Raw genomic sequence first — 25,878 nt, 5'->3', positions numbered from 1 at the left:
TACAGTTGGACTTCCTTAACACATTGATTGCCACATGGACTACCTGGAAAGAACCATAAAATTAAAGTATTTTATTTAATAGAATTAAAATTAAATATATTAAAATATATTAAAAATATTATTGAATATATTAGAATATATCTAAATATATTAAAAACTAATATTCTGAAATGTCACGTGTCCTAATAAAATTAGATCCTATAATAAATCCTAATGAAATATAATAGATTAATATATGCACAATTGGTTGGCATGGTAATGAATATGTTAAATGTATACATAGTAGTATACCTGTCGACGATGTACTAAAAATTGTATTACTCTGTTTAGGCTCACCTAAATACCTGCAAACACGATGCGGTGCCGTGCAGCAACAAGTGCGGCGCAATGATCCCGCGTGTGCTCATGGAGGACCATTTGAAGTACACTTGCGCTCAGCGACGAGCACGCTGCGACTTCTGTGCCAAAGAATTCACCGGTCACACGCTCGAGGTAACTGCTCCCGCATTAATTAGAGAACCACACGATTGAGTGCCAGCCGTTAACTGTACAGAACTGGGAACAGAAACAAAGGGGAGAAGGGCACCGAGGAAAGGAAATTTCTCGAATAGTTTTTGCATACCCGGCCGTTGCAACGATATTCATACACATTTTTTGAAGCGGAGAACCGTAGACTGAGAAAACTGAGGTCTCGCTAAGTCCTTGACCTCCTATTCTGTGAACGTCGGAAAAACGTCATCTAGTCTTCTAACGCTAGCCCGGCGGTGGGACGAAGTTCGAAAGTTTTTGTCGAAAAGTCACTTTTGAAGACGAACGTCCTGCAGCCAATCATAATATTGTTGGTGGCACTCGAGTGGCTCGATGACATCAGCCCGCTTTAACCGCTGACTGTTGCCACACCTCTGTTTAATTCCGCCATGTGTTTGTGAAAAAAAACTCTTCTGTCAATCTTTAGTTTTATGATAGAAAAATAAATTTGATTGATGGAATGGTTTCTTATCGCTAACCAAAGCTTCTTAGAAGGACGTATGTTACTTCATAATTTTACATAAATTTTATTAAATTAAATAAATCTGTGTATTCGATGAAAGGCTAGTGTAATTATTAAATTCTAATGTTGCTTAATGTTGATTTTCTTTCTTTGCAGAAACACACGGGCACATGTGGCTACGAGCCCCTCTATTGTGAGAACAAATGCGGCATGAAGGTGCAGAGAAGGCACCTCAGCCAGCACAAGTTGGGCGAATGTGCAAAAAGACTGGTGGCCTGTCGCTATTGCAATAAAGAGTTCGTTTTCGACACGCTTGGCGCCCACCATGCTAAATGTGGCCGTTTCCCAGTCGCCTGTCCTCACCGTTGTGAAACCGCAGTGTTACCGAGGGAGGATTTGGAAGTTCACTTGAAAGACCATTGCACCACACATCTCCTGTCCTGCTCGTTTAAAGATGCCGGTTGTCGTTTCAAGGTACGTTGACGAAATGCTCTCATACATGAATTTTATGTTCTCAGTGATGGAAATATGATTTTTAACATATTCTATTTCTTGTTGCAGGGCAATAGGTTCTCGTTGGATAAACACTTAGAAGAGTCAGCAAAGATGCACCTGAGCCTGATGTGCAGCGTAGTAACGAAACAGCAACATCAAATAACCAGCCTCAAATCGGCTATCAGCAAGTTGTCATTAAATTACACGGGCACGCTAATATGGAAGATCACAGATTATAGTGCCAAAATGTCCGAGGCGAAGGCTAAAGAAGGCATGGAATTGGTCAGCCCTCCTTTCTACACTAGTCAATATGGTTACAAGCTCCAAGTATGTTCAAGTTCATAATTAATCTTAAATTAAACTCGAAAGAAGTAACTTGATAATCACTGATTGTCGTAAAAGCTGTCCTACATTGTAAGATTTAATTCATATGAGTTGGGCAGCTATTGTCGATGAGAATGTATTTCAAGTATTTTCTTCGTAGTCTTATAATTATGTAAATCCACGGAATCTAATGGAATTTTTTTTAACTCTAACCTTTTATTTTCCAGGCATCCGTTTTCTTGAACGGAAATGGAACCGGCGAGGGAAGTCACATTTCCATATACATAAAGATCCTTCCCGGCGAGTACGATGCTCTGTTGCGGTGGCCATTCTCTCACAGTGTATCTTTCACGATATTCGATCAGACGGTGGTCGCGGAGAAGGCGTGCAATATTGTCGAAAGTTTCATACCCGATCCAACATGGAAGAACTTCCAGAGGCCCAGTCGCGAGCCTGACTCTCTTGGTTTCGGCTTTCCCCGGTTTGTTTCCCATGAAATGGTGAAAAAACGGCACTTCGTCAAAGACAACACTATGTTCATCCGAGTGAAAGTCGATCCTAGCAAAATCGTAGCCGTTTAAGCGTAATTCGTTAGCGCGTTACCTTACCACTAACTCGACTACTATCGTTCCACGTAGCACACACTGATATCGTTTCACGTAAATAGTTCGATGCGGTTGTTACGCATTTCTTATGTTACACGTAATGACAGTCCAGTAAATGTCTCACGATTATTGTATTTATTTGCATCGGCCGTGTACTTGGTGTGATAGTGCGGAGTACTTTACATACAGGGCACATGGTACTTACGTTGTATACCATAGTAATATTTATTCAGGGTATCTCTGAAAGTTTTAGATACAATAGCACGGCGTTATCTCCGGATTTGTACAGTTCGCTCAATCATGTTCTGTTTGAATTCGCTATCGGTGAGAAGACCATCGGTACGTCGATAATACAAGATGACATAGACCTTCAGTCGTGAACCGATACGAAATCTCGAGTCTTCAAACACGTACATCACTGCCTCGTAAGCGTCTACAATTTTAGAGGTATCGCCGTAATATCCAATGACAAGATCTTTCATTGGGAACTACATATAAATGTTCATACCGCGTTTCACAATTTGTATAAATTTTTAATTATTCCGACTTCTAACTTCTAATTGTACCATAAAGTCGATATTTCTGTTGTGTCACTGTTCCCAACGGCTTCGATCATTTGAAACCGTGATCTTCAAAGTTCTGAGAGTTCACCGACAGAGCAACGCTGCTTTGTTCACCGAAAGGGCCTACTTTTAAGAATTCAAATCAAAGATTATTAAAGGACTGTGTACTATAAGCTTAGGGAATGTAAATATTGTGAAAAGAGAAAAGACCGGAGTAAGCGAGCAATTTGTCCACGCGACAGATCTACTAATGTAAATACGCATTTACTACATATTAGTGATAATGAGAAATTGTGATTGAGATGCTAGTGACTGTATGTAATGATTTAAGATTAAGAAATAATAAAACTATTATATCATGTTCGTATATTATACATATATTATGAAGGTGATTTCTTTTCTTCATTCCCATAATTACGACCATTAATAAGATCTAATTACATAATTTAATAATAAACACGTTTCCTTAGTTATTTACACACATATATTTACAACTTCAAGATAAATTACAGTAGTCTCCACTTTATGATCTTTGCGTGCTGTCTGGGTTTTGTGACTGAGGAACTTTTGCAGACTAGAAAAATGAAATTATGTAATACAGAGAAATCAAGCTTCATTCATAATTCGATAAATTTATTAGCATACTCACACTTTGAATCCTATTCATTTGGTCTAAAGCATGTGGTAGCAATGGCCGTACACTATTAATTTCCATAGCAGTTAGATGATCCAATTTTGCATGTAACCCCTCACTTTTTAAAAAAGCATCTATGGATGTGCGTAGCTTGGACATTCTCATATCCCATATATCCTACAATTTAATACTACATTAATGCAAACTATTAATACAGCGGCAACAAAAAGTTTGATATCTTTATTACCTTTATTGCTGTCCTTATCACATCTGAATCTGGTATATCATCGCTACCATGGCTCAATAAAAGCTGTGCCTCGTCTATGTAATGATTGCTAGGCATTTTGGTAAACAATCTAGAAAAATATAAATTTGAAATGCAAAGAAGTATCTTTTTATGACAGAATGGAAGAAGAACGTTCTAGCTTACTTCGATAATTTTTCCTCTTCTTTCGCTTCGTTCAGTGTTTCCGCGTTCATCCATTCCTGATGAATAATTCGACACTTCTGTTGCTGTTTGAGATTCACTGCCAGCCAGATTGGAACTTTGACAGGTAGGCCAGCACGGAAGGGTCCTATCGAACCCGATATCAAATGAATCGTGTCGAAATTGAAATTCGGCACTATCGAAACCAGCTCCTTTTCACCGAGAAACTCTACTTCACTCGGATCCATAATTATTGGTCCCTAATTGCCCATCAATTGTTAAACCAGATTATTCTTGTTCCAAGCACTTCAACATCTTGCACTCACAACAGTCGCAGCTGCGCGACCATGCGCGACTATATGTTTTTGGCGGGAAACGAACGGCGTGCTATGTTTGAAACGCTACCTGTTGCTAACTACGCTAACTTCAAATGCGTTCAAAACGCAAGCGCAAAATAACCGCTACAAATATTGACGAATTTTAAAATGAATATACAGTATCCAACGACATTGCGACGGAATTGATCCACAACGAGATGAACCACATGCTCCTAAGACTAAATATACCTACGTATTTAAACAATACCACGTTAGGAAGTAATAGTTAACAACATTCCCACCGAGATATGGATGACAATTTTCATGACATTTATTTTGCTCGATCTTCGATATACAGTATACGGAATGAACATTAATATACAAACAATCATGTACGGCAATTTTTCTGAAACTGTTCAAAATGCAATTACGCTTTCGCTTGTCGAAGTTTCTTTAAAACATCGTACGGTCTCTTTTGCGTTAGGTTCAAATATAATTCGTCTTAGAGATCGTAGTCTTCGGTTATGTTACAGATATGACGTTACAGATATGTTACTAAACAATCTACTGGCCAATGCACGATCGACAAACAACAAATCGCCTTACTAAAACACAATCGCGAAATAATCTTAACTCGATCTCGGTAAAAAAGTGGCTCAATTATTCTCGCTACCCTAATCGTGTTAATGTCTTAACAATACAACTCGACAGAGGACACTCATAGCATTCAATATTAGCGACGTGGAGCGGAGAAACATAATCTCGGAAACGTGATCAGTCAAATGTTCGCAGTCTTAATGCAAGATTGTGGTGTAATAAAATATGCCTAACAATTCGTACGCGATTTGCAATGAGTATTAACATCAGGTCTCGGAATATCATACGTCGAACTAACGCTAACATCGAAGATACGCTGTACTTGTTCCAAGCACGTGCGAGCGTCTATTTCGGGCATGCGCGATTTATCGTCAACAAATCGTTGACAATAGAGGTTAGGAGGAGTATCAGCCTTCATCCTTGGGCTCTATCGATCCTTCGTCCGTTACCTCGCGTACAGAATCCACGTGATTCACGTCCACCTCGATCACAAAAATTGACGCGGGCGGTGTTTCCTCTACTCGGTTAATTTCTGCCGGAAGTAGCGGCATCATGGGTTTGTAGGTCTGGAGTTCCATCGAGGACACGCAAGAAGGTGCCCTTGACAGGCTCGAGTCGATACGATTGTTTACATAATTGTCGCTCTCGCTTCGGTGGTCCTCGTTGCTATTTTGGCTGACGTTATCGTTGCTGCAACCATCCGCCTCCTGCTTGTCGCTATGCGATGAACTCGACCCGTCGTTGGTCTCTTTTTCGCGAATCGACGCGTTCCTGGACATGGTCGAGGGTTTGCACCTTACGTCGGTTACCTGGATGGAAACGACGCATTGTTATCGATCGCTGATAAGACAATGTATATTTTCAATAAACGGTGGGAACTCGGATAGAATTGCAACATTATCTATGGTAACTAAAGAGAAATGATCGCAGCTGTTGGGTACTGATAGCGACAGGGTCATTAAAGGAATACTTCAATTTAACGTCACTGCTGTCTGGAGTCCAAATAATTTTGAGCAAAGATTATTTACAGGTTTTAGTAATTAGTATTATCAATTAATTGAAAATGGAGAAGGTAACTGACCTGACGCAACAAGCTGGACCGCTGACTCCTCGCAGACAATCCAGCCTGCCTCTGCAGCTGCCTCTGCGAACCTACTAACGATCCTCGATCATGGATCACACTGACCACGCTAGACTTTACGTCGCTGTTAGGAAAAAGAAGCTTCCACATGAAGTTCTTCAACGCCGCCCGGAAGTCCTTCAGATGATAAGCGTACAGCAAAGGGTTGCCGGCCGAGTTTAGATGCGACAGGATGATGCAGAAGTGCATCAGAATGTCGTTCACCTTGCAGTCGGGGCAGAAAGCCACCACGCAATTGATGGTGTACAGAGGGAACCAGCAAATGATGAAAAAGATCACGATGCGGGAGAGATTCTGCGTGGCCTTGACCTCACGCTTGCGGGCTGCGCCGAGGAGCCGCAACATCGGACCTGTTGTCGTTTGGTTCCCGATCCGACGACCAGGGTTCATCGTTACTATTTGCTGTAACTGTTCACGTATTATTATTCAACCAAACAAACGAGCTGCAATGCTTAACAAAAAAAAAATTAATTAAATCGAAAGAAAATTTGTTAACCTCGCCTGTTCTTCGCTTCGTCATGTTTATCTGCATTTTATTGAACGTAAAAAGCTTTTTAAAAACACTTGGAGATGTGTCAAATTGTCAGAAGCGACGGATGAGGATTGTAAAATTATTGGTAAAAATTGTTGAGCTCGTGGAAGATTATTTTTTAGATGAAGGAATTATTTTGCACACAGTAATGTTCAATATTTAATACTTTCGTCGATTAAGGAACAAAATCTGAGGAGATTATTAATTTTTTGTACATTTGGAATCTACATCAGATTCTGTAGTACAGACTTTCATAATTATATCTAATATAGGGCTTTTTACTAAGTGGCATATTTACGGGCACACAAACACTATCACCACATAGCGGTAGAACGCCGGAACTACGAAATTGATAAATAGCCTTTAAAAGTACATAGTGGCGCCACCTGGCAGCGTGTATAAAAATTAAATTTGGAACAGTTATATTTACGGGCACACAAACACTATCACCACATAGCGGTAGAACGCCGGAACTACGAAATTGATAAATAGCCTTTAAAAGTACATAGTGGCGCCACCTGGCAGCGTGTATAAAAATTAAATTTGGAACAGTTTCAGCTTATTTTTCACAGATGGCGCAACCATAGCTCTATAAAGAACTTCCTCGTCGGTAACTTGGCTACAAGTTTGAGCGATTTGCCACTGCACCAAGTGGCGCTATTTTTATATTTTAAGGAACAGATGATTCGTGCCGCTTTTAACACAATTCTTTACGTCAAAAGCGGCAAGAATCATTTGTACGCGTTATTTTTAAACAATAAATAAAGTATTACGAATGATATAGATGCAGAAGAGTTCACTGAACATTTCTGTACCCTTAAAATGTTCTATAGGCGTTAAATTTTATAAATAATAAAGTTTGAAACTTTCAAAATTGCAAAGTGTGCAGATGCATAAATAATCTAGAAAACTTTCAAGAACCGTCCCTCACAGATCATTTCATCTTAAGCGTAAGAAAAAGAAGTCTGATTAATACGTGTCATCGATAACAGGTGGTCTAAGTTTCCAGTAAGTTATGCGATCGCTATCAGGATCGTTAATATTGTCGAAAATATCCTCGGATCAAAAAAGTTTCGAACGAAGAAAAATGAGACGTAAGATCCACCGCGAGTCATCGCGAAGAATTTATTTCTCGAAAATTATTGTTCAAAATAAAGTGAGATAGAAGCTCGCGAACGCGCATCGCATCTTCATTAATTCGTTGTCATGTTTACGGACCGTCAACGCGTACATCTACGATAAAGCGTCCTCACCTGTTTTACGACCACTCTGTATATATGGGCGTAGAAGGCTGCAATTATTAGCGCGGGGAAGATGATCGTGGCGAAGTAGAGGAACACTAGGTAATCGTAATCCATCACCTCGGTGAAGATGCATTTCTCGTTCGATTTCTTGCCGGTGTTCCAACCAAGCAGCGGCAGAAAACCGACCAGAGTACCGGCGACCCAGCACAGGCAGATTATACCTGTAATTAGACAGAATTATCATTATGCAATGACGGTTCGTCCCATATTCTTCTCGAACGTCCAAAGGCCGGTTGAATAGGGCTCGGTTAAATCAGGCGGCATTAAGGATAATGACGGACCGTTCGTCGTCGTTTATAACACCAATACGATCATTTACCATCGTCGTTTTTTAGTACAATTGTATACCTAGTAAGATAATTAAATATAATGGCACGATTTTTGCCCCATTTTTCTTAACTCGCGAATACGATAATATACCATCGTCTTTATTTTAGTACAATTGTATACCTGGCAAGATTCTCCGTAGTCAAAAATTGTCACATGAAAGAGTAGCAGTCTCGTGAAACGTTTACAAAGCATTCGAAACTTAATAAAACTTTAGATTTAAATTGAAATCCAGCTTTAAAAATAATAGCACAATTTCTGCCCCATTTTTCTTAATTCGCGAATAAATGTCCCCTTGTTCTTTGACGTGGGAATAAAAAAATTCCGCGATGGTTTACCAGGAAAAAAAGACACGGTAGTGCACGAGAGAGGGTCCTCCGTGGCAAAAAGTGATAGTGCGGAAAGTCGGTCAACGGTACCGGCGATGATAGGAGCGCACGTGAACATTATCGATTACAGAGCAGGGTAATAAACGCACCTTTTTCGTTCGCCGTAGAGATGGTATCACTCAGCGTGGTCGTAATTAAAATCACTCGAGCCATAAACAGCCGAAATGCTTGAATTAATCACGACCGTCCGGTCGGGGAAATGAGGAACGCGTAACCTCGCCATCAATTCTTCCGCGAATTGTTTTCAATTTGTAACGACGATGGCATGCGAGCTGTCTTTTTTTTTTTATTCCGTCGAATTAAAATCCACAAACGCGACGCGACGTTCCGTCGCTTTCAATGTTTAAACATTTCAACCGGGGAGACCAAGGACGACGCCTATTTCTCGTTGTAAAATGTCAAAGATATGCTATTATAAAATATTATTATAAAATACTATTATAATATTATTATAAAATATATGAAGCTATTTTAGCTATATTATAAACAAAATTTCTAATCTACGGTACTTCTATTTTATGGAAATTATTTAAATTACAATTATTTCGAAAAATAGTATAGCAATATCCACTGGCGACTCTATTCGAGTGCAAAGGGTTAAAAAGAAGCAATTTATTATTCTTTACGTGTTCAAAATTGAACTTGTCTTTGGTCCAATAAAATTATATTTTTAAACAGCGTCGATATTTTATTGGTTAGGAGATTGAATTCCACCAAGACTTGTATATTCGAGCGAGAGTAACAATATTTCCAGAGAGCTGTGATTTTCTTATTCCGCGATTCCCTATTCAGGAACGTGGTACGTAAGGGTACGATTTCCATCAATGGATGATAGAAGGACGAAGAGGAGGGCCAGTCCTTCGGGAAATCGAACGAATGGGCGTCGGGTAGATGCGTTTCACGTGTCCCGGTATTTTTGAAGTTCCCTCGATGATTCATCTATTTTTTTCCAATGATACCATGGGCTAGTTTGAAAAATCTTTTGCAAGTCCGTATCCTTAACAAAAAATCTACGGGTGCAAAAATCGGCGAAGTTCGCCGCCTCCACTTTGCAACAATTGTAACGCGAAATGGTCGGAAAAATTTCGATAATTTCAATCCACTCGCGGCGACAGCCTATTTTTTTTTAATTTCTTACAGAATTTTATAATTCTGTAAGAAATCTCGACGACAACTTTGAGCAAAGATAATTCTAACGAGTAAAGAATTAAGTCGAAAATCAGTGCAAGTGGTGCGAGTCAATCGCATCGAGGACCGGCTAAAAATTCGCGCAATCGACCCGCGGCGAGCGCATCTTACCATTGCACAATCCAACGAAGCAATTGTAGCAGCGTTTCCCGGAAGACTTGCGCGCGCGTTTAATTAAACAGAGACGGAACAACATTCACGGGCAATTATAATTTGCAGTATTGTTTACCCAGCGGGGTTACCGTCACGTGCACGGCCGGATGCGCGCGCGCGCGCGCCCGTTTTCCATCGAAATCGCCCGATATGTTTGGCGTGCCGTTTCGATAATGAAAGGAACACAACGCGTGGGCTTAAACGCTGTTCAACGAAAACGTTCGAGGAGCCTTCCTGTAATTTTTAATAAATTCGTAGGATCATCGCGGGACACTTGGATCCGCCGCAGCATCGCGCCGACCCCTTCGCTTTGATCGTAAACAGACGCGATAATGTCGAATGTCTGTCACGTCTCAGAATGCATTAGACCACGGAGATCCGTGCAGTGTCACGGACTGATTGAACATTGTGCTGATGCAACCTCTCAGGTGGTATTGTTATAGCTTGCAGCTATAATCTTATTCGGCGTGGTCGTGTAAACGATTTACGAAAAATAAGCGCGTTAACATCGCAAACGAGATGGCCGGTGATTTAAAATGGGACGGAAACGATGCGGAATCGCGGAAAGCAATTCCGGCGACAACTGGCAACAGGTGGTGCCTGTTCTCGGTAAATAAGACGTTCCGTGGCGCGTTTCGCGAAATTAATTCCGAACGCGATCCTCCACGACTCTATTTCGGTCTGTGGAACTTTCCTCAATTATAATTCATTCACATTTTTCATCTTGCGATCAACGAAAGATCATCCGCGATATTAACGTCTCTGGATCAACGAGGCTATAAAGCTGTAGAATTTAAAGACTGATTATTAGTGACAATAAATTATTATTAGCGATAACACATTATTATTAATGATGGAGGATTATGTCTTCTAAAAGTTATTGCTAACGCATCCACCGCCGGGATGTTATTAATTTACGTCAGGCAACATGATCCCTGTTTCGAACAGCCATCTATTTTCCAACAAGCCAACAAAGTACTCCTATCGCGCTTCTAACAATGATTTTATGATCCATCACGACAACACCCTAGTAAAAATGTTAAGGTAACTTCTAGAAAAGCTTGCGAACCCCGATGGAACGTTGCTTTAAGTAACAGGTACTGTATATGTTCTTGGTGATATTAAAGAAAGAGTATCAATTTTTAAGGTAATATTTCACTTGAAAAATCTGATTGGAATAATCTCCAAATAATAGTCGACTAGTTTTTACAAATATCATTTTAGTAAACATGGAAAACTACCCCATTAAGCGACGTATCTCGTGTAGCGAAAAAAGAAACAATATTTTCAACATCCATAAATAAGTATAAACCAATAGCACAATGTGTCCCGTAAACTTTTTAGTCGTAACCTTTTTTATTCCACGCTCCTGGAATAGCGGGCTGAATTTTTATATCGAAACTGTAAGCACCCTGGAACGTTATTGAAAACTTTCAACGCGTTCTTCTCGGTGGCGTGTTTTTTATATATCGGCGGACGGGACAACTAAAAAACGGAGCTCACTTTTCTCGTTACAACTTTGCCCAGGGGATTGAACCTAGGAATGAGATTTAATTTTTCATTTAGAACACCTTTAAACGACGTTTCTAACCTAAAATTGTATAAAAGAGAAACGAAACCTGCTTGCGAGCGCTGGAATTTGTTTAGCTTGTCAAATATTTAATTTAAAACAGGTTCGAACCGAGTTTAAATTATCGAGAAAATTGTTGATCTATTGCCAAGCACAGCTACGTCATAGAATTATTATTAAATAAATAGTAACAAGAATGCGGCTTGAAAAATTGCTTCGTTCAGGTCAAAAGTTTCTCGTTACGTCCCCTAAAATTCTGGAGCAATATATTTTCGATCTATAAAAAGATTAGGGGGGAAGAGAACATAGTTCTTCGCGTAGCTACTTGGAAATCCACCCTTGGAGCAACGTTCTCCTGACGCAGCTCGAACGCAGCGCAACTTGAGCGCGTCCGATTACCGCGGTCGATCGTCGCGCGTGTTACGAAAATCGCATCGTTCATCCCTTACCTATGGCAGTTTTAGTGCGCACGGTGCGCGAGTATCCCATGGGGTGTAGTATCGCCCAGTAACGATCCACGGACACCGCCACCAGGCAGAAGATGCTGATGGTGCAGAGAACCATCAGCACGGAGACGGTAAACAGGCAAGCATGGAGATTCTTCGGCAGCCCTATGCTGGCCAAGATCGCGAAAGGTATGGCGAAGAGGCCGACCAGCAAGTCCGCGGTGGCCAACGATATGATATAGTAATTGGTCCGTCGCCGGAGCTTCCTCTCCTTGCTGAAGACGATGATCACCAGGCCGTTGCCGAAGATCGCGCACACCGCCACCAGTATCTCGCACACGGTGTACAAAGGGTTCAGCTCGGAGCTCGCGTTCGCGGTGACAGCGGTCAGAGTGACATTATCGGCCAACTCGGTGGCATTCGATGGAAATTCCATCACTGTCGCTGTCTCTCATCTATCCTCCTTCTTAATTAATTAGCCGGGAGCCGCGTGGTGCGCTGATCGAGCTCGGCCAGCTTGATGCGGCGTCTTCTAACGTACCTTGACAAACGGGCGTTCGCGTGCGATATCAAGATAATTGCCATCGTTCTCATTGATAATCGATGCTCGTTCGTCTTCCTCGGGCTAATTGGAACAATCGTTGGCCGGGTGTCGTCGCGTGACGAACCCTCTCCCCGCCGGTTTTCAATGGCCACTCAGCACCGTGTGCCGATTGTCACGCGAGTCCGACGCCGCGATAACAAAAGGGTCCTCCGCGGTCGGACCGGACCTACGAAGACGCGGGTCGCGTGTCTGACACCAGGCTTCCGTTTACTCGGTCCGGATAGAGGTAGCTTCCGGTAGTCGGGACACGCTCGAAGGTGATCGATCTTCTTTTATCGGGCCGACTAAGTTCAGCATCACCTCTTCGTATGGGCGACGCGGTTCGCTCCACTTTCGACGCGGCGATATCCACGCTCCGACCAGCGACGCATGTTAATCCGATAGAAACATCGTCGCTCGTTGAAGAGGTGTACCCAGGACCTGCGTCCAAGAATATTAGAGATCGCATTAATCATCGAAGCGCATTCGATGCGTATTTATCGCCCGGTGAGAGGCCAAGGATTTGGGTAACCGCCAAGAGCCACACTCCTCAAGAATGATACAAGACTCTATATCCAGCTGGACGATAAAAACTACACGAATCGTAAATCTCTTCCAAGATTCCCGGCAACGAAGCCGGCACTGGCCGCGCACAGGAGCGAACGGTGCCCGACCAGTCGCGACCGCGCCGATCCACGGTCTTCGCGAAGTCGCCCGAACTTTCGCCGACACCTCCGCCACGCAGGAACGATTAAAGTCCGCACAATGGGCCGAGCCCGCCAATCATCAATCCTCGCGATCGCTCGTCCGGCTCTATGCACCAGGAAGTCGGCCGGAAGGTCGGCCTTTGTGGGCTAGTCAGCGGCCTCTTCCGTAAATGTAATAAAGCCTCGTTGAAAGGTGCCCCGCGACGTCTTCAACAGCTCCGCCAGGACCAGGCCAATCTCTGCCGCTGGTCTCGTTCTGCTCGATCGGTCAACGGATCAGCCGCTGCGGACGGACGCCAACGAAAACGACGGCTCGCGACTCGCCGCGCTCATTGTGTCGGCGTTTCGAGTTCAGCCACGTTTCGGCCGCGTAGTTGCGGAGCTTGTTACGGGCTTCCTCGAGCTTGCGGCGCATGTTCACCGGGGGGGTGTGAGCCGTTGCGACCGTCACACGTGCCGCCGGCCGCGTTTCAAGGGTATCGCGGCCACGACCCGATCCTCTCTCTAGCAAAAGTCGCGGCGCTGGTCCTCGCCGGATCGACTACTGGTCCGGGTCGCTCCTTTTATCGGGATCACGGTCACCCTCCTCGTTTTTCGCTTCTTCGGTTGCCCGCGGATGATCGCGGACGGCGGTTCACATGATTTGATAAGTCTCGCCTCGTGTCGCGCGAGATCCGGGTTTCACCGCCGGATGAAGTCGCGGGGATCGCCCGTCGCCTACGTAAGCTTCTAAAGTTGTGGTCGATCTTCGTCCGCCTTCGCATCCATCGACGCCCTCCTCTTCGCTGGCTAGCGAAGAAAAGATTCTGGGGAGATTTCAAACACCGTCTTGCTCTCGGATCGTAATCGTAAAACGATCCTCCGATGGTCTTCGAGATCTACGTGGACTAGTTTTCAGTTTCGACGTTTCTCACCGGCAAACCAATTAGTACTTTAATTCCACGTATTCGACCGGATCACTGCGAGTACGGAAGGATGGATCACCGAGTCGATCGTAGTCGCGTCGCCGTCCGCAATGCTATTTCACAGCTGCGACTGTTCCGCGACCGACTGAACAGGAAGAGCAGCAGATAGGAGGAGAAGATTCGCGGAACAGCTCGCGCAATCTATCCAAGTTTCGATCGGGAACTTTTCCCGGACGTTCCACGCGGGTTGTTTCCCGAGAGCGGGACAACGACTACACGTATCGGAACTATATGATGCAGTCGGTGCATTGAAAAAGTACTTAAAAAGCGATAAGGGAGTTTGTTCCCGCGATAAACGCGTGCAAATTGCTAAACACCGCAGAGACGCTCGAACACGGTGATTTTTCATCGAGGTACAGGACGAACGCGGTTCGATAACGCCACCGTCTAATTTTTTATTTAACGATTACTGAAATGATGATAAAGCGCTTCAGACGCCGAGCTATATCTTCGCGTGATCTTGTTGAGAGTTTCAATCGCGGTATTCCGGAAAACTTTTCATCGCGAACGCGCTCGTGCTGGACCCATTAAAAATCATGAAAGCTAGCTTCGGCGTCGAAGGTCGAAAGGGGGAGATATAAAAGTCGTCATAAATAATAACGTTTTAATATCACGCATACTGGCTGCTCTATTCTAAGCTTCTGCGTCCATCTTTATTTATAGAGGCTTCGCGTATCGCGTCCACAACATAATTATATCTTTGCTAAACGGCCGAATATCCTTACCAAACGAGAAAGAAAAAAAAAGGGAGGACGAGCAGTCACGTAGGCGCGATGATTGTCCGCGCCGTTTAGCGCGGGAGGATATCGTTTATTTTTTTAAACAGGTTCCCGTGCCGGATACCGATCCAGCTTTCCCAATAAGCAATCAACGCGCGCGCACACTGGTCCCTCCCGCGTTAATCAACGTCAATCAACCGCGCGGCGACCGTTCTTTTTCTACGGGCCGGTAAAACGATCGATCGACGATCTCTCGACGTTGATCCCTTCCGGCCTCGCTTTCGGAAAATTCGACCGAATTAAACGGCGCGAAATAAACGTTGCACGATGAGAGGAACGCGTCCGGCTTCCCAACCCCGTGGCGCGTAACTGAGTTCCTCTTCGTGACAACGCGGGGACACCGGCGACGGTGGAGGTGGAATGGAAGCGGATTATAGTATAGATCACGGTGGCGGCAGAAGAGGATACGGAAGAAAAATTTCCCGCGCATCCTGCGCCGGCTCTCGCTCGTTTTCGATCGACCGATTCGAGGAATCACGCTGTGCTAAAGGCGGCATGGAAATGTAAGGACGTAACGAATTACGTATGGTGATTGATGGTTTCGCGGACGACGTGATGCGATTATCCAATTTTGTAGCAATGAAGAAATGCGGAGAAGTAGCAATGCGGAGAACACTTTGTTTCGCTGCTTGGTCCACGATGAAATGAATCGGAATTCAAAGTAGGACGAGCTCCTCTCTGAAATTATAATTCATCTGTCGAGTCGAATGTAAGTATCGACCATTCTATTACAATATAATATAAATATAATATAAACACAATATAAATATAATATAAACCTAACATAATCTAAACATAATATATAATAGAATAGAATAGAATAATACTTATTGTTTCGCATCGTAGCGTCGCTGAACAGACAAACGAAAATCATGGCCAACCCCATAGTCGTCAACATTGGTTGCCTGGCTTTCTTTCGAATCGCCAGGATTCGTAATTGGGTGAACGTACAAACGTCTGAGAATTCAATAAGCCTCGGATGCGGCACACCCGCGCGCGTGAAATACTGGAAGTTCACCCCTTGCGGGAATAAGTAGTAGAAATTAGTTTAGAGTCTACCTCCTTCGGCCGGCGAAATTAAGAGTTCCTTTTGCTCCGGAAAACTTCTCGTGGCATTTCGCAAACTTTCATCCCCATCGATATAAGAAACTTTGTTCGCCGACAGGATCAATTTCAAGCTTTTCAATCCCTTTTTTATTACCATCGCCGTCGCGCGTTCGCGAGCGTGAGCAGGAATGTTCGGAAGCTCGTGTATTACCAGCTCGGATGGCACATCGGTTTATTAATTCTTAATTATTAATTATCGAATTTAAGAGCTGCAGAAAGTCTTTACAAATACAATAATCCGTAGATCGGGTTAGAAACGAATCTATTTTACGAGCAGAATTTTTCTATAATGTATAAAAGTATTTATAATGGGAGCACGTGGCTGCCACATGGTCAAATGAAAATAGAGTTCATTATTCTTTCCGCGGGTTATTTATACCTGTCCCAAATGTATCGGAAGATGTTTGTCCATTCGACTGTATATTTTGTTAGCAACAGGCGTTTCGTTCGGTTCGGTGTACGTTATTATTTCTGATTCGAAGTGCACCGCTGTCCGCGGCCGGCGATCGCTGGAATCATGGAAACGTGTCCACCGTCTATTTACCGGATCGCCTGGCAAACAAGCAGGTGTTTGTTATCCTCTTCGACAGTAGGCTTGATCGAATTACTGTCAAGGCTAACCAGACCCCGCGCAGTTTTCGTTCTCTCTTTCGCGGAAGCTGGATAGAACTGAATGCTCGCGTTGACCATAATGCTTCAAGTGGAAAATTGCATACGACACGCTCATCTTCTACTTTACGACGATGTTCTTTGTTTTACATCGGCGATTACCGTTACATTTTTCGCGGCTTAATATCGACGAGGAAGGAGCAGCGGTGCGAAAAATTACGCGTCGCAATAAAATTATCGATGTAGTTTAATTGTCTGGCTAGTCTCAAGCGTGTCTTCAACCCTCGCCTGTTATTATATCGTTCTAATAGCTGGCAATTACGTAATTAACCTGATACGAGAGCGAGAGCCATTGGCTTCCATGTATTTCACGATCGCGCGCCGAGGGAAAGGGGGGGGGGGGGGGGTGGTCTAATCGAAACTCACAATTCGGATTTTAATATTTCTCGGGGATGTAATATGAAACAGTGTTTTTTAATCTAATAATCCGGCATCGACAATCTATATCGACAATGTGGTAAGTGCTGGGAAGTAATATAGATGAAATTAAGATTTAAAAGAGGCTATGTCTGAAAGGGTTTCGAAATCCTATTCTTCGCTTTACTTTTTTTTTTATATTTATACTTATTTGAAACTTGGAACCCGGTAGCATAGTTATACGATTTTGTTAATGCAACAGGGACTGGACAACTTTGGGGCTGCGAAGATTGATAGCGGAAAAATGGTGGTAGCGAACGCGTTAAGTCTTCGCGGATAATAACAGCGCGCCTAATAGTCATTGATTATAAGCGACGCGTGGCCACTGGCTTAAAGACACTTCCTCGGCAAAGGAGCTCTTAACGAATAGTGAACGGGACCATTCGAGGTAATTCAAACGTGATTATTGTTCATAACAGGCTCACAACTGGTCGTTTGTGGGCGCATAAAAGGACGCCTAACCGCGCCGCAGACCTGAATGCCTGATAGAGGTGGGCTACACGGTGAGAATGCAAGTTGCACCGATGCAAGTCGAAAACGGGTCATGTTCGTGTTGCATAGAACACGCAACACCCGTCGTCCATCGCACTAAATACCTAATGACTTAATGCGACTAATGTGATTGGAAATGCGGATGATCTTAAGAACAGTGGCACGGTCGATACGACGAAAAATACTTTTTTCCAATTAACGAAAAAGCGTGATATTTTTCCGCGGTTATGCTCTTTTTATTATTAAATCGTTACTAATGATCTTCCTTGTGAAATACTTAATAGTTCGCGTACCAAAAGATCAAGGGTCAAATAATTAAAAGTAGCGTCATGTATAATTATTATGTAACTATGTGTTAGCGGTTAACCGTGTCATGATCAGCTTGTTGTAGCACACTTTATTAAGGTAATAGTTAGCTCAGCGTGGTATACATGTGTCCGCACAGTCTCCCAGGGAAACATAAAAAACACTGCGGAGTCCGATGGCAAGGTCTAATTAAAAAGGTGCTTTTTTTTCATGGAACGTGTGCACGGTGTACAGTTCGCTTGGATGATTTACTATTGTTCGACGATATGTAAACGATTTGCAATTTTCTTAGAAAAACTAAACCACTCCTATCCAATTATTTTGAGTACGCGTTAAAGGAAAAGTCGATACCAGCCGGGAGAGAAATTGTAGTTCGCATCTGTTTCCTCCATTCGCTGATTCTTCGCTCGCAGAGTGATTTCGCCTCGGTGCAATATCAATTTCCTCACAATATCGGCGTTAACGAACCGTCGTACGTAGTTATCTATATCCTGCAGTACTGACAAGGATGATCGGTTTATTCGTACGCGATATCGATTAAATAATGATCAGTCCACGTGATGTACGTGACAAGCTTTGGAAATTACATTTTAGCTCGTGCAAAAGAAGTTGTAAAATACTAATTCATTGCAGCGAGAAGTCACATTAAAAAATTGACGTTCCTGCGACACGCAACCTACTGTCTGCCGTGCGAAAGAGATAACTGGTTGCATACTAAAGGGTCGCGTTCACGGGACACGAAGTGGAGGGAACTGTTACAATTTCTTTTTTTATTGGAAATTGTTTATGCCACACTAAGTTGTATAACTTTATCTACGAAGTCGATCAAATTGACGTAAGTATTAATAAAATCAGGGGAATGCAAAGTCTTGTTATAGAACAGACGACAAAATTATATTTCTATAGTTAGCAATTTTAAAAATATTTGAAGACTGAAATTATTATGGTTTATTATTTCACCAGAGCCGGATTTATTTAAACATTTCAAAAATTACAATCCGTATACAAAATTGATTTGCCGAATTGTGTGGCATATCATACAAAGGAATATGTCAATTCTTAAATAAAAAATATAATCAATTTGTCCTTCAGTTTTTTAGAATGTTGATGCAGTGTGCCTGGATTGATTCCACGCGGTCCAGGGCTCCAACATTGCGCGTATTATTATATATACAACCCATATACAAAAAATAAAGCCGAGGAAGGTGAAAACACCGTAACTGTAAAATAAAATTCACATTGTGTAATTAATGATTGATACGGTAAGGATGTTCATAAGAAAAATAGGTATCGTCGACATCTCTTACTTTGTAAGCCATGCGAAGAACATTCCTAAACTAAGCGCCAGAAGCAATTTATAATTAGCAAGAACTCGCAGACTCAATCGGGGTGGGATACGTTCTTCGTAACCACTGGAAAACCCGGCTTCCGTCCGCTTTTGTAATTTAATAATCTTCGTGGGTGGTTCCAATATTTGTCGACAAATGCTACCCAAGAAGCCTCGCTGGTGATACATAGTTGCTAATTTGTGTCGGTACTGTTAAAAGTATGTAACATTAAATAACATTCAGCTTATTCTTTGTTTGTGAAAAAACATATTCACAATCAACATATACCTTCATATTTATATAGCCGCATTGATTGAACAAAAATCTAACTAATATAGTACACTCGTCCGATCTCACTGGCTGTAATACAGGATCTCCCAAATATTCTATGTATTTACACGTTTGTCTGTTGTACTGTATTGGTACAAACATACCTGGTTTACTAGTATCGAAACTTGTGTCCATCTGAAAAGTTAATGTTTTATAAAAATTTATCAATTGATTAAACCCTTGGAACACCTCAATATATTACCTGGGATTGATTACAAAAGGAGGTAGATAAAATACTCTCGTGATATTCTTGATCAGCTTCAATAGCTACTTGAGGAATGTCTTCTACATTGATCTAAGGTCATTTAAAGAAAACTCAGTATTTGACATCAAAAAAAAATATCGAACACTCGTTATACAGCCAGTTAGCTACCTCAAAGATTTCGATTAATTGTTGCTGTGCATTCGCCAGGTACACAGGAACTCGCCGACGTTCATCTATACTAATATCATCCGAAGAATAATCTTCACCATTAAAAAACTCCCATATTGCTAACAAAAACTTTCTGGTTTTCCTTTTCTTTTCTAATACGTCGATTAAACTCGTTGCTGTTAGGTGTGCTTGCTTGATAGTATTTAATAAGCAGATCACCTAAAAAATCGCAGTTCCCAATCAATTAAAGGAAACTGCAGTGATTACACAATACGCATACCTGTGAAACAGTAGCCATTGAAAACAATGGTACATATTGGTATGTTGGTCCCTCCAATTCTAATATCTGTTGTCTTATTATAGAGGACCACTGATTTGTAGATACGCGACTTCTACTGAGTCCAACATCGTCTATTAGGCTCTCTACTTCGCATATCATTTTTGCTAAATGCGGTTGTGAAAATACCTACACATTTAGGTGTAATCAAATAATTAATTGGCACTTATACTACAATCATCGAATATAGCGTTTACATACTTTAGTAACTCTGAACAGCATCAAGGCATTTTTTGGAGCTACTAAATCCGTTCTCATAAAACGTGGAACTAACTGTTGAAATATTGCTGAGTAAGCTAATAGATTATTTGCAACAAAAGACATCCACCTGTAAGCATCATGTATTTTTCCCCTTTCTTCTTCTTCTAATTTACTAAAATAATAATAATAAAAAGAAGTGGTTAGCTATCTTGTATCAATTATTTTTATTAAATTTTATACTTACCCTTCCTTAGTATACGATATTCCAGGGAAATACCGCCATGGTTGTATAAAGCTTAACCATGTCTCAAGAATTAATCGAAATGAACTATCTAAAGGCCAATGGTGTATAGCTTTTCGTAGGAATGTGTAGATTTTTCCTTGGACAGAAGGTAAAATTATTCTGGAAATACTCATATTTAATAATCTAAAAAACTATGGAAATAAATATAATTCAATATTAATGAATACCGCTTAAGTTCATCCATTGCACTCTTGGCACCTGTAGCACTGTTTGCAAACTCATGCAAAGTTTTTATGAATGCTCGTACCAGACGTATGTGTTCTCCAGAATGAATACTATGCTGTATATAAAATGAAATATAAATGTATGCTTAAGATAAAAATATTTGCTATTATAAACTTACTCTGCATGGGACAGAGGTGGAGTAGTTCATGCCATATCTTGTATTTAACTGTCCATCTTCTGTATATTCTAGCCAAAAGTCGAGAAAAACTTGAACTACAGTTTCACTTCTCCATACTTGTGGCAGACATTGCTGTTGGGGAACTGTAGAAGTGGAATTAGGGGAACCAGGTGATAATATAGATGTCCTCAATAGCCGTGGAGTTTGAAGCCTGTGACAATCTCTGATTATAGTTTTCAATATATCCAACCAATAAATAAAGTCCTTAAAGTCATGTTAGTGTACCTTTTAGTTTCTGGTGACTGCACCAATTTTCTTTGAGGTGTTTTTCTAATATATGGAGGAATTATTGGCAAAACTGGCGAGTTGTCTGTAGGTAAAAAATGATATAAATAACAATGAGCTAATTGGACGTAAACAGTTTCCCAATTTACCCAAACATTCTCTTGTTGTTGCACTTGCAACCACGGATTTGTTAAGTGATAAGCAAAGTGGAAGATGTAATATTCGAAAGGATCTATGCAGTGTTGAGGACCTTATTTGAATTTTGAAGAATATATATTTATAGTTTTCAAATTAGTTAAAGGATACTCATATTCAAGGCAGATACAGCACGTGTACCTTGATCATCCCTAATTTTATCTAGATAAAATGGTGGTATTACACCTTCTTCCAACATAGAACGTATTTTTACCTGAAATAGGACAGAGAAACTATTAAAACTGCTTGTATTTGCAGCTTTTGTAGATGTTTAATACTCACTGGTAAATATAATACTGGGAAATTATATTTCAAGTAACAATCTGGAAGTAATTTGTAGCACAAAGAAAAAACTGGTCCCTGTGGATTAAGAAAGTCACAGAGTGTTTTATATTCCTGTGGATTCTTCTTAAAAGTGATACTGTGTAGCCCCCAACCGATATCATCTATTATTCCAAAGAGTGAATCTACCAATATTGGGAGTACATGCTGTAATTCTGTTGTACTGGACTCATCTATTAATGTTGCAATTTCTTTGCAACGTTGGACCAATGGCAAGTTCAAATACCTCTGCACTTTGATCTACAAATACAATTTATATAAACAGATAAAAAAAATATATATGAAATGACTTAAGGCATCGATTTATATTATATTTTCTACAAGGATTCCCAGGGACAAATCTGTTTTAATCTTTCGAATAACGGTGCACAATTTATTATTACAATCCTATTTACATTAAGTACACAATTTCGCACAAATAATACAATACAATATGCGTCTGCAAATTGTTTTATTTATAAAAAGTTGTACGTTGTAATAATACATACAATAATTTGAAACAATTAATCATGTTAGGTTAAGTATAGGTTATATTTTCGTAACATTTCATAAATAGAGATTTTTAATACGAAAAAAATAATACATAATCAATACCGTAGCAACGTCTGAGGATGCAGCCATGATTACGTTCGCTCGTTTTTTCGTGAATTTTTAGAAATAACATTTAAACAATGTTTACTCATCAATTATGACTTCATTCGCGCCAAAGATATCTACATAGTTCAAACAAATTGTTCGGTATCGAATGGTTGGTACCAACTGCTGCATTAAAATAGATATGCCATACAAAATGTGGACAAAAATTCCTTTGCTCTGATTGGTTCTCAATTCACTGCGGATTGGTTGCACAGTTAAAATTTGTTAAACCACCCTTAGCTTTTCTATACATCCCACCATTTTACAACGCATGCGTTCCGCAATGAATCAACCAATCAGCGCAAAAAAACTGCTGCTCATCATACTATTGTTATTAACGGAGCGCTCAGTAGTCGATGTCTTTCCCCGGCGATAGCACGCTCCATTAACGAAACTGAGAGTTGAAATTGTTTCGTTCTGATTGTCTGATGATTCAATGCTAAGACAGAATTCCTTGCAGATTGGATGCGCAGTAAAATGGTGGGGGTACTTGCAAAAGCAAAGAGAGGTGAAAGAATCGTACAAAACACCTGAAGTATTACTGTACGTACTATAAATGCGATTAAACTTGACATATAGACATCAGCTGATCGTATATATACCATGATGTTAGTCGTGCTTAGTTTTGTATATGCTTCAGCTGTCATGGATTTTAAATCTTTGGTAAGAATCGAATTGAAAAATGGATAAATAAAAAAATACCATAACATATGAAATAATAAGAGAAATCAATTTTACATTCTATTGTATCTAATAGTCGTATATACTATCAAATTCTTTGACACTATGTATTCGTATAATCCTATGTTGTGGATAAATTTGTATAACAATACTTCATAGTATATAAGTGAGTAAAGTATATAAAATATCTGTCTGTTATCTACTCTCTTTCATCATTGTTAGACAAACAGTAAGTATATTTTCAGTATGTGACAAAGACTTTTAATTCTAGCAAACAGAACATATATATTTTTAAATGCACACTAAGTACGTAGGCATTATGATTTTTTTATGGTATTTTGTCGATAATGTAAATATTTATGACATACTATAAATAATTTTAATATATACCTTCTGTATCAACAAAGACAAATGACTTGTAATAAATCGTATTATTGTAAAATATAATCTCATATGGATGTTGCTGTATAATAGGTTATTAATACAAATCTTTCAAGCAGGCAAGTTATTTTGAGCATATCCTGATGGTTGGTTGCCAACCTCAGAAATTCAGAATCATCTACTTCAATTTAATATTTGAAAACTATTTTGATTAAATTCATTTAAACATGGACTCAGATTCTGCAGAAATGGTGAACGAAATCAAAAACAAGGTAATATTGCATTGGAATTGTCGTGGTCTTGAGAAAATTCCTGAGGCAATAAGGTTTTATGGCAGCCATATTAAAGAAATATATCTGAAATGGAATAAACTTTCGACATTACCACCATGGATCATAGAACTATTCAATGTTACTAATTTATACATATATGGAAACTTACTCAAAGAACTACCTTCACAACTCTGTCACATGAATCAATTGTTGGTTCTTGATGTGAGCGCTAACAAGCTAGAGGAGATACCACCATGCATAGCAAATTTAATTAGCTTGAAAAGTTTAATACTAAATCAAAATTCTATAGATAAATTACCAGATGGTAAGTTTCTATATATAATATTACATTCATAAAGTCATACTTAATTTTATGCTGTATGAAATTTTTGTAGAAATGAATCAAATGCATAACTTGGAAGTTCTATCTATTTGTGGAAATAAATTCATTGCACTACCAGAATGGATTGGTTCTTTGCCTAAACTAAAGGAATTAAATGCAGATAACAATTATTTAATGGAATTACCCAATAGACTTACTTTATCACCACAGATATCATTGATATCTGTGTGTTCCAACAGGTTGTTACATCAAATGAATATAAATTAATTATTATATTTAGGCAATTTAGTTTATTATAAGTATTTTTGTTAATGTTATTGAATGCTTCCATTTTACGCAGAATAACTTTTATGTAGGCTAAGGTATTTACCACTAAATGGGTTTGTATCATCTCCTTGCATTAAATTTGATGACAATGGATTTCTAAATTATTTATCTTATCCACTTTTTTACCAATTAACTGCTCAAAACCAAGCCCTTCAAATACATGGTCGAAGAAATGTTTTAAGTTATGGGTGAGTTTTTATCCAATTGTAATAGATTTAAATTAATGTAAAATAATACCTTAGTACTTGTTAGGTTTATAAAGGTATTTAAATATTTTAAGATAATCATAATACCATTTTTTATTCTATTCAAATTTCCAATAAGAAATTCACGCTTGTATCTATAAATACATAAGTATATACAATCACAGATGTTTCAAATCGCATTGTGAGAACACAGTATTACGTACAAATATAAAACTGAACATAAAAATAAATGCATTGCATGGAGAGGATACTGATTTTGCGATTGAATTACCGCGCCAACTTTTTAAAGTTCATAATATCCACGAAAATACAGTTGTTTCGTTATGGGAATTAGCTTTAAAGAAAGCTTATACTGAAAGGTAACTACCACAGTTTTATGCATCACATTTTTCTCATGGAATGTACCTAATGTTCTTCAATACTTTTATAAACAGAACCATTGATACTTAATTTTAGGTATAAGCACACACTTAACATTTCAACATCGCCTATAAATATAAATGTTCAGTACGAACCAATTACAACAAATGATCATGAAACTTCTGGCTTTAAAATGTATCCTATCAACTATAGTTCATGTAACTTGTTGATGAATGGACCTGTTAGTATCTGCGTACATTCTCAGTGTCAACAGCCAATCTTCACAGAAGCTTGGGTTATTATTGGTATCAGCCACCATGTAGAGTCTATAACAACAGTTGCACTATGTTGCTGCAAAAGGTGAGATAAACCTTGTCTCTATGTTTGTATATAATATCAAAGATTTCACCTCAATTTTGCAGATGCGCTTCTGAATTTATTAAATATTCCAATATGATAGTCAGCCATGACTGGTATCACGTTAATTAATGATACTTATTTTGTTTAATAGGTAATTCTGTAAATATAATTGTATAAAAAAAATAAAAGAATTCCATATTTTTAAATCGGATTTAAAATTTGTTATAACCATTGTAACACGTGAAA

The 25,878-nt window shown here is 40.0% G+C and overlaps 5 protein-coding genes across 18 annotated transcripts in view; 2 read left to right on the top strand and 3 right to left on the bottom strand.

Annotated features, from left to right (window-relative positions):
* Traf4 (TNF receptor associated factor 4) overlaps positions 1-3,368 on the top strand; it is a 44,184-nt gene extending 40,816 nt beyond the window's left edge. For all 5 annotated transcript variants that reach the window (XM_078188482.1, XM_078188483.1, XM_078188481.1 and 2 more), the window contains 4 exons: positions 331-492; positions 1,148-1,465; positions 1,553-1,813; positions 2,038-3,368. In XM_078188482.1, the coding sequence (XP_078044608.1) occupies positions 331-492; positions 1,148-1,465; positions 1,553-1,813; positions 2,038-2,391 (1,095 nt within the window). In that variant the 3' untranslated portion in view covers positions 2,392-3,368. The remainder of the gene's footprint in view (positions 1-330; positions 493-1,147; positions 1,466-1,552; positions 1,814-2,037) is intronic.
* A 37-nt stretch (positions 3,369-3,405) lies between these two features.
* On the bottom strand, positions 3,406-4,292 carry Psf2 (DNA replication complex GINS protein PSF2-like protein). The gene is made up of 4 exons (XM_078188487.1): positions 4,043-4,292; positions 3,860-3,968; positions 3,628-3,789; positions 3,406-3,552 (listed from the first exon to the last, which is right to left on the bottom strand). Exons 1-4 carry the CDS (start codon positions 4,285-4,287, stop codon positions 3,502-3,504), a joined length of 567 nt encoding a protein of 188 aa, XP_078044613.1. The 5' UTR covers positions 4,288-4,292; the 3' UTR covers positions 3,406-3,501.
* Positions 4,293-5,346: 1,054 nt separating this feature from the next.
* On the bottom strand, positions 5,347-15,132 carry LOC144474031 (adenosine receptor A2b). 6 transcript variants are annotated; one of them, XM_078188471.1, is made up of 5 exons: positions 14,984-15,132; positions 12,007-14,667; positions 7,880-8,091; positions 6,035-6,502; positions 5,347-5,762 (listed from the first exon to the last, which is right to left on the bottom strand). In XM_078188471.1, exons 2-5 carry the CDS (start codon positions 12,437-12,439, stop codon positions 5,361-5,363), a joined length of 1,515 nt encoding a protein of 504 aa, XP_078044597.1. In that variant the 5' UTR covers positions 12,440-14,667; positions 14,984-15,132; the 3' UTR covers positions 5,347-5,360. The 6 variants fall into 6 exon arrangements, with proteins under 6 accessions (XP_078044597.1, XP_078044598.1, XP_078044599.1 ...); XM_078188472.1 differs by having other exon boundaries at positions 12,007-14,343; XM_078188473.1 differs by having other exon boundaries at positions 12,007-14,252.
* A 3,850-nt stretch (positions 15,133-18,982) lies between these two features.
* Positions 18,983-22,807, bottom strand: LOC144474077 (sphingomyelin phosphodiesterase 4). The gene is made up of 14 exons (XM_078188561.1): positions 22,661-22,807; positions 22,007-22,306; positions 21,836-21,938; positions 21,530-21,761; positions 21,245-21,455; positions 21,069-21,181; positions 20,842-21,000; positions 20,598-20,769; positions 20,340-20,525; positions 20,060-20,278; positions 19,889-19,981; positions 19,645-19,821; positions 19,336-19,565; positions 18,983-19,248 (listed from the first exon to the last, which is right to left on the bottom strand). Exons 1-14 carry the CDS (start codon positions 22,685-22,687, stop codon positions 19,125-19,127), a joined length of 2,346 nt encoding a protein of 781 aa, XP_078044687.1. The 5' UTR covers positions 22,688-22,807; the 3' UTR covers positions 18,983-19,124.
* Positions 22,808-23,133: 326 nt separating this feature from the next.
* LOC144474265 (uncharacterized) lies at positions 23,134-25,828 on the top strand. 5 transcript variants are annotated; one of them, XM_078188954.1, is made up of 7 exons: positions 23,134-23,883; positions 24,002-24,361; positions 24,432-24,618; positions 24,736-24,894; positions 25,077-25,271; positions 25,369-25,632; positions 25,695-25,828. In XM_078188954.1, exons 1-7 carry the CDS (start codon positions 23,841-23,843, stop codon positions 25,759-25,761), a joined length of 1,275 nt encoding a protein of 424 aa, XP_078045080.1. In that variant the 5' UTR covers positions 23,134-23,840; the 3' UTR covers positions 25,762-25,828. The 5 variants fall into 5 exon arrangements, with proteins under 5 accessions (XP_078045080.1, XP_078045083.1, XP_078045084.1 ...); XM_078188957.1 differs by having other exon boundaries at positions 23,135-23,612; XM_078188958.1 differs by having other exon boundaries at positions 23,136-23,365.
* The last annotated feature ends 50 nt before the right edge of the window (positions 25,829-25,878 follow it).

This window comes from Augochlora pura, chromosome 8 (genome assembly GCF_028453695.1).
Source record: "Augochlora pura isolate Apur16 chromosome 8, APUR_v2.2.1, whole genome shotgun sequence".
Classification (NCBI taxonomy): domain Eukaryota; kingdom Metazoa; phylum Arthropoda; class Insecta; order Hymenoptera; family Halictidae; genus Augochlora; species Augochlora pura.
The sequence above is the reverse complement of the archived record's forward strand: the minus strand, read 5'-3'. Positions and strand labels throughout refer to the sequence as shown.